The sequence below is a fragment of the Helianthus annuus genome, chromosome 17, assembly GCF_002127325.2.
Source record: "Helianthus annuus cultivar XRQ/B chromosome 17, HanXRQr2.0-SUNRISE, whole genome shotgun sequence".
Classification (NCBI taxonomy): domain Eukaryota; kingdom Viridiplantae; phylum Streptophyta; class Magnoliopsida; order Asterales; family Asteraceae; genus Helianthus; species Helianthus annuus.
This window is the reverse complement of record NC_035449.2, coordinates 29,694,706-29,709,426: the sequence shown is the minus strand read 5'-3', so window position 1 is coordinate 29,709,426 and position 14,721 is coordinate 29,694,706. Positions and strand designations below refer to the sequence as shown.

The 14,721-nt window shown below is 37.6% G+C and overlaps 1 protein-coding gene across 1 annotated transcript; it reads left to right on the top strand.

The window, feature by feature from the left end:
• The first annotated feature begins 8,002 nt into the window (after window positions 1–8,002).
• Window positions 8,003–9,622, top strand: LOC110921430 (NAC domain-containing protein 22). The gene is made up of 3 exons (XM_022165755.2): window positions 8,003–8,295; window positions 8,617–8,885; window positions 9,173–9,622. The coding sequence occupies exons 1-3, from the start codon at window positions 8,103–8,105 to the stop codon at window positions 9,530–9,532; spliced, it is 822 nt and encodes a 273-aa protein (XP_022021447.1). The 5' UTR covers window positions 8,003–8,102; the 3' UTR covers window positions 9,533–9,622.
• Window positions 9,623–14,721: the final 5,099 nt, after the last annotated feature.

Here is a 14,721-nt window from a genome sequence, read left to right as displayed (position 1 = left end):
TAAATGTCGTAAATGCCCTTTTGACATATAAATGAGATTTTTAGAAATCTGAGAGGACAAAAACCTTTGCTACTGATATATAAGCTTTTCCCGAAAATTTGACATAAGTTTTTGGTCTCAAATAGGAGTTATGCTCGATATCGTAATTAGAAGCTTTTTATTAATTAATTTGCGATATCTTGCATAATACATGTTTAAACTTGGATTTTGAACCAAAACTCATTACCTACTGTTAAGATATTATTTTTAAGGAATTTTAAGATTTTTGGTCAGATTATAATCTGTTTAAATCATAGAGTTCTTGTGTAATTCGGTTAATGACGATAATACCCTTTTTAGGCATAAAATGAGATTAACGAATGATTTGAATGCCAAACCTTTTCCTACTGATTTCATACATTAAATAAATTATTTTGAGCATTTAAAACTGATCAAAATCTCAGATTTACATAAACATCTTGATTATCGTCAATTAGCGAGTTTTACACTAATTAGGTGCATAGTTTGGTTTAAAACCATATTTAACACCTAAGACTTGTTACTTACTGAATTTTTAAACAAATTTAAATATTATTACAGTAGGTATAAGTTATGAACTCAGATTACCAAAAATGTCCTTAAAAGCCTATGTGAAATGACCAAAATGCCCTTTCGGGGCATAGTTTGGCCTTAAATGGTAAACCTCACATATATGTAATATCTTACTGATGTAATGAGATAAATTAAATATTTTTACTGATTACAAAAGACCAGAACTTCAGTTTGTTATAAAATCTCTTTTATAATTATTAAAATGACCAAAATGCCCTTACGGGACTTAAATTGGTTTTAAATACTTTTTGGGCATATATGTTAACATCCTACTGATGTATTAACATATCTTAAGCATAATAACATTTGAGACCTGTATATAATTCATTTGGTTACCCGTTACGCCTTTACGCGTTCGGATTGGTTTATGTGACTCGTTTACGTAAAATAGCCGAAACGGGTTTAACCTTATCATTAAATCCTCAAATTCCAGAATGTGTCAAGTTCACCCATATTATACAAGTATCCAAGCTTGTCGGGTCTGAACCACATTCTATTCCGGTCTCCGCTTAATCTAGCGTTTAGAACCGTAAAGTTTCTTTCTAGCTAGCCGGTCTAAGTCTTTGACTTAATTAAAGACCCGTTAGCATCCTAATAGATTATTAAACCTTCTATACAGATTAAGTCGCATCCAGTAGAAGGTATCATCATAAAGATTTAGGATTATACGGCTGAGTTACCTTTCACATTAGCTCAGGTAAATACTTTTAACTTATTTTCCCTTATACGGGCTTGGGATATGATATTATAATAATACCACTTGGTCGGGTATGAAATTATTTAATCGGATTGTGATTAATAGATTTACATAACCCGTTTTAATCTGTCTTGTTTGATAACATGAACATTTGGGAGTTAATACGACCGTGTCCTGGATATCCTCGGCTCATTTCATTTGAAAATGGTCACGACCTATGCACGGGGTGTAGGCATACACCTGACAGATGCAAATGCTAAAATATAAACCCACATGTTGGGAATAACTCCTTTGTGGGTTCTATAAGTGGTGAGTCGGTTAATCATGACCGACTTCCAACCGGCCCCAATTGTAAGACAAACATGTAAATCTGTATACAAGATTATCTTTAAATAGTTGTCCAAGTTATAAATGATTTGTACCTTGTGCACACAAATCAATTTTCATAAATGTTTTCAAAAGAGTCAGTTAATTGCATTTACCAGTGTAAACTGACGTATTTTCTAAAGACTGATTGACAGGTACCTCTCGTAAATAGACTGGAGTTATTAGGTGTCGTATAAGAGGATCTTGCAAATCCCTAGATACCAGAAGTCTGTTATTTTGTTTTCTTGTATTTTATTATGATCCGCCTGTGGATCTTATTACAATCCAGTCTGTATATTCTTTCATTCAGACACTCAGACATTATGGTTCGTAATAGTTTATTCACCAAGCCTTCCGCTGTGCTATTATATTGTGTGTATTGACAATGATGATATAAACTACGTCACGATACTCCCCGTCGGGCCCACGGGTAATATGAGGAAATATCGGGGTGTGATTTTCTGTCACACCCCGACCACGTAAAACAACAAATCGTGGCGGAAACGTCGGGGAGTGTCGTAACAGAATCATTGTTTCATAACACATGGATTGAAGTTCTGTTTTATTGAATTAAATGTATTACATTACATTGAAATTAGAAACAAAACATAAACAAATAGACTTTCATTGTTATTAAGTCACTAAGGCCTCGTCCGTTCCTATGTAAGCATGCATCAATATCATCATCAAAAATCACCAACTATGGTACCTGAAACACATGTGAAAATACGTCAGCATAAAAATGCCGGCGAGTACATAGGATTTCATGTGAGTGGCAGATTCATGGTTCGTTTATATTTTGAAAATAACTTAAACACTTTTTGAAAATGGATAATTAGAAAACCAAGTTTTATAAAATGCTTGTAATGTAAATTGAAATAATCATGTCAAAACAGATTTGTTTTATAAAAGCTCGATACCGTGAATCTTACTCAAAACATTTGTTTAAGTAAACCCAAATTGTAAATTGTTTTTGAAATAAAACTCGAATGTTTTATATTGTTAGAAAAACCTTGTAATATAACTTTGTTTTGATAACCTTGCCCAAGTGATCTAGATAACGCAACGATATATAATGTGTTTAAAGCACTTATATATAGGAAGTACCAGCGGCGTATCCACCATGCTTTTAACACATTACACCCGCCCCGTTACCTAATCACTTCCCTATCTCAAGGTTCAAACAGATTTCAAACGGTTCATATCAATCAAACAGTTACAAACGGTTCACATAAATCAAACAGTTATAAACGGTTCACATGAATCAAACAGTTACAAATGGTTCACATAAATCAAACAGTTACAAATGGTTCACATAAGTCAAACAGTTACAAACGGTTCAAAATGTAAAACAATGTGTCCATATGCTGGATGAACATATGCAACAAAATGTAATTATGAAAATCAATGTGCTAGCATGCTAAGTGAACATACATAGCAAAACATAATGAAATCATGTATAACGTGTACTAATGAACATAACAAGAATATGTTATAAAAGCATGAAAAACACGAAAGTAACAAGTAGGCACATGTGTATCACCCCAAAACAGTTTAAAACGGTAAAAGAGGGGATTATGTACTCACCTGAGGATGCTTAGAAGTCTTGACTAACAACCAAGCAAAGCTAGAGGGATCACGAAAATCAAACGACACCTAATATAGGTAACTATGTTAATAAATCGGACCTAAATCGGGAGATCGGATAGAATGAGGTTTCGTAAACCAAATGAGTATTGGAACTCATATGATATGGTTCAACAAAGCCTACATACTAAAACGAAACCTATCCTAAGTGCTCACGACCCATTATGACCCGTTTAGATAGCTTACGCTACTTTAACGCGCCGTTCGCGTAAAACGCGTTCGGAACGCCTAACTAGTCCTATGACAAGTATTATATGCCTAAACATGTTTAAATATGTTGCAAAATCAGTTAAGTGACAAAAGTTTAAGTTACATATGCTTAAATACCAATTATGCATAAAAAGGGCATTTTGGTCATTTTACCTAAGGCATATAAACTACCTATCATACAACTAACTAAATGAAGTGACCATAAGGTATAACCTCAGAAGGTTATTCCCTATACAACTATGGTCACAATATATGCTTGGTCGGATCCATGGCTAGTTTACATGTTGCAATACCTAATTAAAAACCTTGTTTTGAAAGTATAGTATTGCGACATAACTAACCAACTCAAATCAAGTCGGTTAGACTTTATAAAATCTCGTAGCCATGGATCCGACCAAGCATATATTGAAGCCTCTCCGCAACGGTACACCATTTATCTTTTTCTAATTGATAAAGTAATGCAAACCTGGAACGTAGTGGTTCTGACCCAACCCAATTATCGACCCAAAAAGCAATGTCCAAGCCTTCATAAACCACTCCTGATAAGCTGCTACCTATGTCAATTCCTTTATTCAGCAAGATTGGAGCTATGTTATAAATTTGTTTCCATGGCCCTGCACTGGATAATTTAACCGGTATAATATTCCAAGCCCTTGAATTACCATGTATGGCCCAAACAACTTTCCTCCACAAGCTATCCGGCTCAGTCTTGAATCTCCACCACCATTTCGCTAGCATTGATAGGTTTGCGTCCCGTAAGGTTCCGAACCCCAAACCACCATATTTAATAGGTGCTACCACATTTTCCCAAGCCATCCAACTCATTTTGGAGTCTTCTTCTGTCCCTCCCCAGAAAAAAATACGCCGCAACCTTTCTAATTGTTTCAAAACCTGTACCGGTGCTTTATAAATAGAGAAGAAGTACGTGGGAAGCGAACTTAATACCGATTTCAGCAAAGTAATCCTCCCTCCATACGACAACTTTTTTGCTTTCCAGATTGACAACCTATTCCTGAATAGATCAATAACTGGCCTCCAATTCCTTACTAGGTTCATGTTGGCTCCGACGTATAACCCGAGGTATTTGAAGGGGAAGGATCCTTCTCTACATCGAAGAGTATTTGTCAAACCCGTCAACTCCGCATTCGACACACCGATCCCATATAACCGGCTCTTGGAGAAATTAACTTGAAGGCCAGACGAGAGATAAAAGCATCTTAAAATTAGTCAAAGATTTGTTGCATTGGTCTCTGACCATTCTCCAAGGAAAACCACGTCGTCCGCATATAGGAAGTGAGAAAAGACCATACCTGAATTTTTACATCTAACACCGTGGAAAAGTCCATCCCCCGAAACCTTCTTCATGATCCCGGAGAGTGCTTCCATGGCGATTAAGAAAAGGAATGGGGATAGCATGTCTCCTTGTCTTAGCCCCCGAGAGCACTCAAACTCCATTGCAGGTGATCCATTTACGAGGACGGAAGCACGAGCTGATTTAAGCATTGCCATAATCCAATCCCGCCATCTAGAGGGAAATCCCATTTGTTCCATAATCGTGTTCAAGAAATTCCAGCAAAGAGAGTCATAGGCTTTGTGAATGTCGACCTTAAAAATCATTGCGGTTTTCCTTGAGTATTTCAACCAAGCACATATTTCATTCAGGATTAGCGGGCCGTCAGTGATATTCCTACCACTAAAAAATGTTGTTTGCTCCTCAGAGATCAGCCGACTAATGATTCGTTTCAGCCTGTTAACAAGTACTTTTAAGATTACCTTATTAATGCAACTGATGAGACTTATAGGGCGGTAGTCATAAGGTTTCATTGGGTCCTTGACTTTGGGAATAAGTGCGATAAAGGAGGATGAGTAGCTTCTGTTTATATGCGGATTGACGTAGAATTCCTCAAAAAGCTTTAGGAAATTACCTTGCAATCCGTTCCAACATCTCTTCAAGAATTTGAAGTTAAATCCATCAGGACCCGGTGCCCTATCTCCATCGCATTCCCACACTGCATCTTTAATTTCCGAAAGAGTAAACGGACAGATGAGTGATTCCCCTACTTCCGGAGAGAGAGAGAGTAGACAAGTTCGGACATGTAATAGATGGCCGAGCCGCCAACGATTCCGTTAGGAGATGGGCAAAAAAATCATGGAATCTTTGTTTTATAACCACTGGGTTCGTAACCCACACATCTCCATCCAAAATCCCATTTATGCGATTAGAGCTTAGATTGGAATTCACCAAACAGTGGAAGAAGCTAGAATTTTCATCGCCTTCTATTGCCCACCTGGGCCGGGATTTCTGTCTGGAATCCTCTATTTTTTGTTTTTCTACCTCTGCCATAAGTTGCTTTAATTCTAGTCTCTGGTCTAATTCCGATTGCTGAAGTGTTCTTTCTTCCGCCAACAATTCTAATTCTGCTACCCTTGCTTTCCAATTACCATAAAGCCCATCAGATTTCCTTTTCTCCGCTGCTACCCATTCTTTTATCCAGTTTTTTAACCACCGTAGCTTGGTAGCAAGCCCAAGATCAGCCGACCCATCGAATGCAAATTGGCCAAATTTACTTAATACAAACGACACAAATCCGTTCATATCCAGCCACGAATTATAAAATCTGAAAGGTACAAGGCCGAAATCCGAAGGTGTAGTAGCTAAAAGTATAGGTCTGTGGTCTGAGTAACGCCTATCCATGGCCGTGACGGCTGCTCCAGGCCAGTTTTCAAGGAACCCAATACAAACAAGGAAACGATCTAGTTTACTCAATTTTACACCGTTGTCCGACACATATGTGAATTTTGCTCCTCCCATGTCATATTCATGTAAAGCGACAGAAAGAATAAAGTTGTTAAAAGCCTCTGCATTTGAGGCCACAAACTCCGAATTTAACCGTTCCTCTGGATTCCTTACATCGTTAAAATCCCCCATAAAAACCCACAACCCCTGTCTTGAGTTCCTTAGATTAACCAATTCCCACCACAATACTTTCCTCAATGCTACGTCATTCGGAACGTAGACATTAACCAAATTTTTTCTAATACCCGAGGGGATAATAAACCCACAAACACAAAGAAAGTACCTATGTTTAATGGATTCAGATTTGGAGAAGACAGTAGGATCCCATATTGACACCAGACCCCCGGACCTCCCTTACACTTGGGGATTTAGATTTGGAGAAGACGGTAGGATCCCATACTGAGGATCCCATATTGACACCAGGTCAAATATAATACGTTTTCGTTTAAAAAAACATTTTTACGTGTATATTTTTATGTACGTTTTCGTATAAATTCGGGTTGGTCTATGTTTCGAGGTAAATTTCTTTAGGAAACGAGTCAGGTCAAATATAATATGTTTTCGTGTGTTTATTTAATGTATCTTTCGTAAATTTATTTTGAACTGAGTGGAGTCAAATTGTGGTTTCATTTTTCCCCTCTTTTCAAAATATCTAATTCATCCCTTATGATTACACATGTAAGTTTTTCCTTTATACGAGTTATGTTTTCTATGTATAAGTCGGATCATATATAATACGTTATGATTGTACAGTATAAACTCGATTTACTTTACGTTCTGATCTAATCCAATGTTTTTATATTGAGTTCAATCGGATACGTCGAAACGACCGTTTTTATATGGTTAAACCATTACATGACGTTTGGACTAATCCATTCGATGTTTGCGATATACCCGTATTTTTTGCTAGTTACTAATGAAAAATCACCTCATGTTCAACAAGTCAAATGGTAAGTTGTAGTGAAAAAAAGAGAAAAATGCTTTAGCATGATTTCAAGATTCAAGGTCCGCAAATGACTCATTCAAATTCCAAGCAAACGCAAATGAATTTTTTTTTTATTTCGAATTTTCTAAAATAATGATTTTATATAAAGTTAGTAATTAGTACGTGACTTCGTCCCACGACTTTCTTGTTATCATTTTTGTAAAACCAAACCAGTTAATAAACCAGTCATGCTACTAGTCACCCATCCAACAAAATATCGGATGAAGTAATAATTAAATTTTAAAAAATATTTATATATCACATAAAATTAAAGTAGTGTGTTGTTATGTTATTTATCATTGAAATAAAACAAAAGATATGTTGTTTTAAGAACACTTTCATTATTTATAAGTTATCCAGATCTTATAATCTAAATAATACAAACAAATTGAATTTTAATAATCCATTTATTGGTTCATATTATAACAAAAATGAAAGTTAAGAGTGACACTAATACGGACTAATACGGGTTATTTTAATTTTATTACTTAAAACCAGTCCAATCACTTAACCGGTTTATCTAGTTCAACAAAAATGTCACACGTAAAAACCAACCGGTCCTTTCAAACATAGCAACTGTATGGGTTATCAACATTCGTCGTAATGAAATATGAAATATGAATGCATGAAATGATGAAGCCTCATAATCTATATTTTCTTCAAATCATGGGCCCATTGCCACTAAATTCCCCCCACTCCATGACAAGTCAGTCGTTTTACCTTTGAAATTCCACAAAGACTTGACTGATGACTCAATCCTGCCTGAATTTCTTAATTTGTAGGCTCCATATAAATAACTAACAAGCTCTATGAATATACTTATGTCTGGTTTCTACATGGAGGTGAATCATTCGGAGCTCGAATTACCCGGCTTCCGGTTCCACCCGACCGAGGAAGAGCTGCTTGAATTTTACCTAAAAAAGATGGTTTTAGGAAATTATACGTTCTTTGAAGTCATTGGGTTTTTGAACATTTACCTCTACGATCCTTGGATCCTACCAGGTAACCTCTTTCCCTAAATTTGTTACTTATTCTTTTGTCTCTAGTTGGAATATTAAGATACTTATTATTATTATTATTATTATTATTATTATTATTATTATTATTATTATTATTATTATTATTATTAACGCTTTATCATTATTATTTCATTTTAAATAGAGATATGACGTCCAGTTATTTAATACACAAAAAATATTATTTATCATACATTTTCAGTTCTTTTGAATTCTTTCAAATATCATTATAAACCATAAATGATGTGTGTTTCAAACGGGTTTATACAATTGGAATGGTTTATAAATTTTAATTTTTGGATTGCAGAAATGTCTAAGATTGGGGAGAGAGAGTGGTACTTTTTCGTGCCAAGGAATAAGAAGAATGGTACCGGAGGGAGACCAACCCGAACCACCAAAAACGGATTCTGGAAGGCAACTGGATCGGATCGTAAAATATTTTCTCTATCTGACAGGAAGAAGCATCTTGGGTTGAAGAAGACTTTAGTGTTCTACAAGGGCCGGGCACCCGGTGGAAGCAAGACGGATTGGGTCATGAGCGAGTACCGATTGCCTGATTCTTGCTCGTTGTCAAAGGTAGTGACAAATTGAAATCAAATCATTAGTTCTATTCGTGCTAGTTGTAGTAGGGGTGGCTAAACATAACCCCCTACTACTAAACGTACCCCGTATGATTATCACAAATTGGCCCACCATTAAAAAATGTTTTTTTTTCTTCACATGGGGTAGTTCAGAAGAGGGGTACGTTTAAACACCCTTATTTTTAATAGGGAGGGTCCACCATGTTTTGTGAGAGGGGTACGTTTATAAGCACCCGTTGTATTATAATTTATGAACTGGTGTATTTAATTGGCAATTGGCAGGATATAGTGCTGTGTAAAATATACAGAAAGGCTACTTCCATGAAGGTGTTGGAGCAGAGGGCAGCAATGGAGGAAGCACAGCCTCAGTCGTCTCCTAGTTCGATTAGTGGTCAACGTCTTGACTTTTTAGCATCTCCGGCAATGAGCTTCAGCCTTGTAGCATCAAATGCCGATGAGAACGAAGACAGTAAGGAAGCAAGTCTGAAATCACCGATGATTGGGACGAAGAAGTTATCGGAGCTCCGATTACCCAAAAGTAACATGGATTGGAGTCAAGATTCACAGTTACGTAGTCCATGGCTACATGATCTTCTTTTCACTCCTCCCCCCTATGCCAATGTACTTAATTTCCTAGATTAATTGTGTAAAACTGTTACAGTGATACTAATTATAATCATCATTATTACTAGCTAATTTTAATAATTATAACCCATTTGGTTTCATACTTCACTTGTGGACCAACACTTTTATTATTCCCAATCAAGGCCGTGGGGTATGGGGCGGGGGTTTGGGCGTGGGTTGGGGTAAAACGCCCAAGTCACCACCCCGGGTGGGCTTGGGTTGGGGCGTGGCCCCTTGGGGCTTGGGTTTCAAGCCGGGCGTGGGGCGGGGGAGCAAGGTGACATGGCGGTTTGTGAATGGCCAAAAGAAAAGAGCCGTTGGCCAACGGCTATATTTAAAAAAAAAATTTCTTCCATTTTTTCACTATAAAAAACTTACATTTTACTTCCATTTTTTACCACATTCAACCACATCTTCTATACATCTTCAATTCTCCGTCTACAAAACGAAAAAATGTATCCTTACAACCGTCCTTTTAACCCGAGCAACCCGTATGGATTCCAAGAAAATAATCATAGCCCACCACCCACTCGTCCAGTAGCTCGTCCATTTTTCATACACTCTCCTATGCCCTACATGGCGGGTTATGCATCTTATATCGGGAATCGTGTATTTACTGACTTCCCACACACCGAAGATTCAATACCTACCCCGTTTTCACAATCGCCCATCGACCTTTCACAAAACGAATCCGTTCTCGAAACTCAACCACCCAAAGAGGGTCCTTCCGCATCGAAACCTATCAAAAAAAGAAGTCATAAGAAAAAAACCGATGAAGATAAAGTAGTTGAAACCGCCAAACAAAACAACAAAAATGGGTCTATACTGAAAAAGTTGCATTGGCGAGGGCTTGGTGTGAACAATCTCGACATTCAACTTTAGGTATTCTTATCCTTTGTTTTTATTAATGAACAATCTCAATATAAGTTTGTAATATATTAATATTTTTTTATTAAAATAGGAAATTCGCAACATCGAACCGCCCTGTGGGAATGGGTTAGTAAAATATTCCATGAAGAAATGGGTAGGGAGACTTATCGTGAAAACGATAGCTTATCCTCAAAGTGGACCGAAATAAGCACCTAACTTACAAAATTTAGTGGGTTTTTAAATAAAGCAAAGCAAAACCCTAAAAGTGGTGAAATCGAAGCCGACATTTTGACAAATGCACTGGTCGCATACAAATCAAATATGAAGACCGACTTCCGTTTCATGCATTGTTGGGAGATTTGTAAATTCCATCCAAAGTGGTCGACTATCCCCATTGGTAGCGAAACTAACTCGTCTTCCAAAAGGTCAAGGGCCTCGTCCCAAGCCCAATCTGATGCACGATATCAAGAGTTTGAGGACCTTTTGGATGATTCGCCAAGCCCAAACCGGCCTGAGCATGGAAGAAATGCCTCAAGAAGGCGTGCTCAAAAACAAACGGCATCGGCTTCAGCTGGGAGTTCTGGTTCGCGTAGGGGAATATGCAGCGATCAGTTGGATGACATTTCATGCAAGTTGGATACATTCAACGTATTCCAACAACAAAGGGCCGAAATACGAAGGAGCAAAGAAGCTAGAGATTCTGCTAGAGATGCCCTGAAACAAAGACGTGATGATTTGAAAATTCTATCCCAGCCGATTGATCACCTACAGAGTGACGAGTTAGAAATAGTCTTGGCGTTGAGAGAAGAGATAAAAAACAATTTTTTTTTTGTAATTTTCTTTTTTTTTTGTAATGATCTTTATTAAAAAATATTAAAAAATTAAATTTGTGTTTATTGGGTCTGCCCAGCGGGTCTGCCCAGCCGGTCAGCCCACAAGCCCACCAAACCCACGCCCCAAACCCCCGCCCCACCATACCGTGTTCAATGTGGGTTTACCCATGTCTGCCACCCCATTCCACGTGTCAACCAATGCCCAACCCAAGCCCCACCATACCCCATGGTCTAATATTCTAATACATGTCTAAAAGACTGTTATCTTTTATAAATATGAGTAAATTACAAGTTTTGTCCTTTATGTTTACATCAAATTTCAGGCGCAAAAGTTGACAGGCGGTGTCCTTTAACTTTCAAAATCTTGCACGTTTTGTCCTTTAGGCCAAACCCAGTTAGATGTTTTGGTTAGATCTAGTCATGTGCAAGGCACATGAGGGTACTATTGTAATTTCACATTCCAAGGACTATTTTGTAAGATAAATTATATCAAGGGGCTATTGTCACACCCCGATTTCCACATGTTTCACCGGTGGGCCCGGTGGGGGATTACCGTGACGTAGTTGGCAACAATATAGTCAAACCACACAATATTTAAATGCACAGCGGAAGCATAAAGATAGATATATTTCAACCATCGAATGTAATATCCAAGTATCACAAATAGTCGAAATAATCCACAGGGGATCAAAAGTAAAATAGGAAATAATGTTCAACAGATAGTGGCGTCCAGGCTTGCGAGACTCTACGATGCTAAGGAGAGGCCAGCCTATTTCGTGTAGAACCTGCATTTAATCTTTTTGAGGAAAATACTTCAGTTTACACTGGTAAATACATTCAACCGACACTTTTAAAAAGTTTAATAAAATTGATTTGAATGCACGAGGCACAAACTTTTATAACTTGGGATAATTAATCAAATTTAATCTTGTAAAAGAATTACATGTTCATTATGCGTTCAGTCGCCCGGTTCGTGCCGGGTTTAAGGTTAATTGACACACCACATAGTACAAGACCGCGGCGTGAAAACCAACGATTATACCTTTATAAGTATGGACACATTGTCGGGTGTACGCCTACACCCGCGTGTCAAGATCGTGGCCATTTCGTAAAATGATGCCAAGGATATCCGGGACATGGTCATTAAGCTCCCAAAGGCGTAAAACAAACAAAACCAATTTTCAAGCGGGTCACATTGATAATACCTAACTACTAATGAGTTAGGGTCAATTGCCCGACCAAACGGTATTTTATATACCGTACCCCAAGCCCGTATAAGGGAAAATAAATTAAAGTATTTACCTGAGCAAGTAATAACCACAACAATCAAATGCAAGTATCTTTTACTGGTCTCCTATTCTGGAACGAAGGTTTAACAACCTATTAGAAACCTAACGGGTCTTTAATTTAGCCTAAGCTTAGACCGGTTAGTTTTCAATGGATAAATACGGTTTAATCGCATGAAAGGCGAAAACCGGGAACGGAATGTGGTTTGGACCCAACAAGTTTGGAGACTTGTATATTATAGGTAAACTAAACACATTCTGGATTTTGAGGTAAAAACGACAAGGTTGGACCCGTTTCGGCTAATTTATGCAAACTAGTTACATAAACCGGACCGAACGCGTAAATGGTGTGACGGGTAACCGAAAGAGTCTTACACAGGTTTCCTAAGTTAATATGCTCAAAAGAGGTTGTGATATCAGTAGGATACCTTCCATTATGCCCATAACGAGTTTAATCCCAATATACGCCCCGTAGGGGTAATTTGGTCATTTTAAAGGTTATAAAAGGGATTCCCGGGTTCTACAGGAAATCTGGGTTTTCCGAACAGGTTATAAAGTTCAAAATACTCTATTATTTACTTAAAATCAGTAGAAACTGGATTCGTGTCAAAATACCATGTAAAACTCCTTTTATGTCCGAAAAGGGTATATTCGGTATCTATCGAATCAAGGCCATAACCGCAGGTTATGAGCAGGTTAAAAATAATTAAAAATCTTAAAAAATCCCAAAATATTATTTTACATCAGGGTGTAAAAGGTTTGGTGTCGAAATTTGGGTTTAGATAGGCTTTACGCTAATTGTGCCGTTTAATTACAAAAGTTTTCTTAATTGCGCTAATTAGCATAACTCTTATTCTAGACCTCAGATTGACATGAAATTTTAGTTAGAAATTAGTAACAAAGATTTTTGTTCTCTCACATTTCTAAAATTCTCGTTTTAAAGTCAAAAGGGCATTATGGTCAACATTTAAGCATATAACGGAAATGTGCAAACGACTCGGACAAACAACGAACCAGCCACAGAGGGTTATACCATCATGTAACCTGGTCCTAAGAGAGTCCTAAGGCATATCTAAAACATACCAAATCGGGTCAGAACTGAAGTCAAAGCAGAAGTCAAAGTTTTGCGACTTTCGGTTCCGAACCGGGTCAAAACAGTAAATGGTCGGATCAACCAAGCTTAGACTAGTTATAATACTTATTATCAAGTTATATGAGTGATACAATAGGTTACATGCCATCTACATTGTTAATTATGCGTTAAATCGAAAATTAGCATTCTGTTGACTTTTTCTAAGCAACTTTGACCCGACATTTGGACTAGTTAGAGTGGGAATCAGAGGGTGCCCTTTTAGGGGTTTAATGCCCACATAATTACCAACAGATAACTACCTTTGATTCGACTAATCACTGGACCATTTGTGATTAATCGTTAAGTCAATCGTCAACTGCGACGGATTGACTTTTAAGCTATAACTAATCAAAAACTTAACTAAGAAGAGTTAAGCAAACTTGCTGAAGTCCTATGCAACTTTGTGAAGCTTAGAGAGAAGTCTTTAGCTCCAGAAATGCTCCAATGTGCAGATGGAAGGTGTGGTTACAATGTGCACAACTCATGGCCTTTTATAGTGAATTTGGATGCATTAGATCATTACAACTAAGGCTACAAGGGTTCCCTGATCATCAACATGTGTCCCTGAGTGCTAGGGGTCGTTTAGGGGGCGCCCATGCTGCTCATAATGGCTCCTAAGGCGGTTAAAACAGCAAACAGTGCTTCTGTCCGCATTTTCTGTATCTGGGAGGCTGACGCGGCCCGCGTAAGAGGTCCTGCAACTCTTACGCAGCCCGTATGAATCTATTTGTCAGAGCCCATATCTACCACTGTCAGCGCGGCCCGCGTAAGGTCCTTTGCAACCTTTACGCGGCCCGCCTGAGACCTGCTGTAAGATTTTCAAATCTTTTTCAATTATTACTGTCGGCTCTTGGTGTTTCGAAGGGGTAACTTTGCGTTTTGGGCCTTTCTTATTTACATATAAGGGCCTCGGGACTTTTACCCAACTTATTAATCCTCGGTAAATTTATTATTACCCGAAAAGTCATATCTTTCAATGTTTGACGCTTTTAACCCTTCTTAAACGAATTTGGTCGTAACCTTCTCATATTATGACGGAACGTGATGAAATTTATATCGCGTATTCTAGTGAGTACAAATTACCAT

Bases quoted from the DNA above. Each gene is read 5' to 3' on its own strand.
- LOC110921430 (XM_022165755.2), top strand. From the start codon at position 8,103: ATGAATATACTTATGTCTGGTTTCTACATGGAGGTGAATCATTCGGAG. The intron at 8,296-8,616 runs GTAACCTCTTTC...TTTGGATTGCAG, and splicing joins CGATCCTTGGATCCTACCAG to AAATGTCTAAGATTGGGGAG. The intron at 8,886-9,172 runs GTAGTGACAAAT...GGCAATTGGCAG, and splicing joins ATTCTTGCTCGTTGTCAAAG to GATATAGTGCTGTGTAAAAT.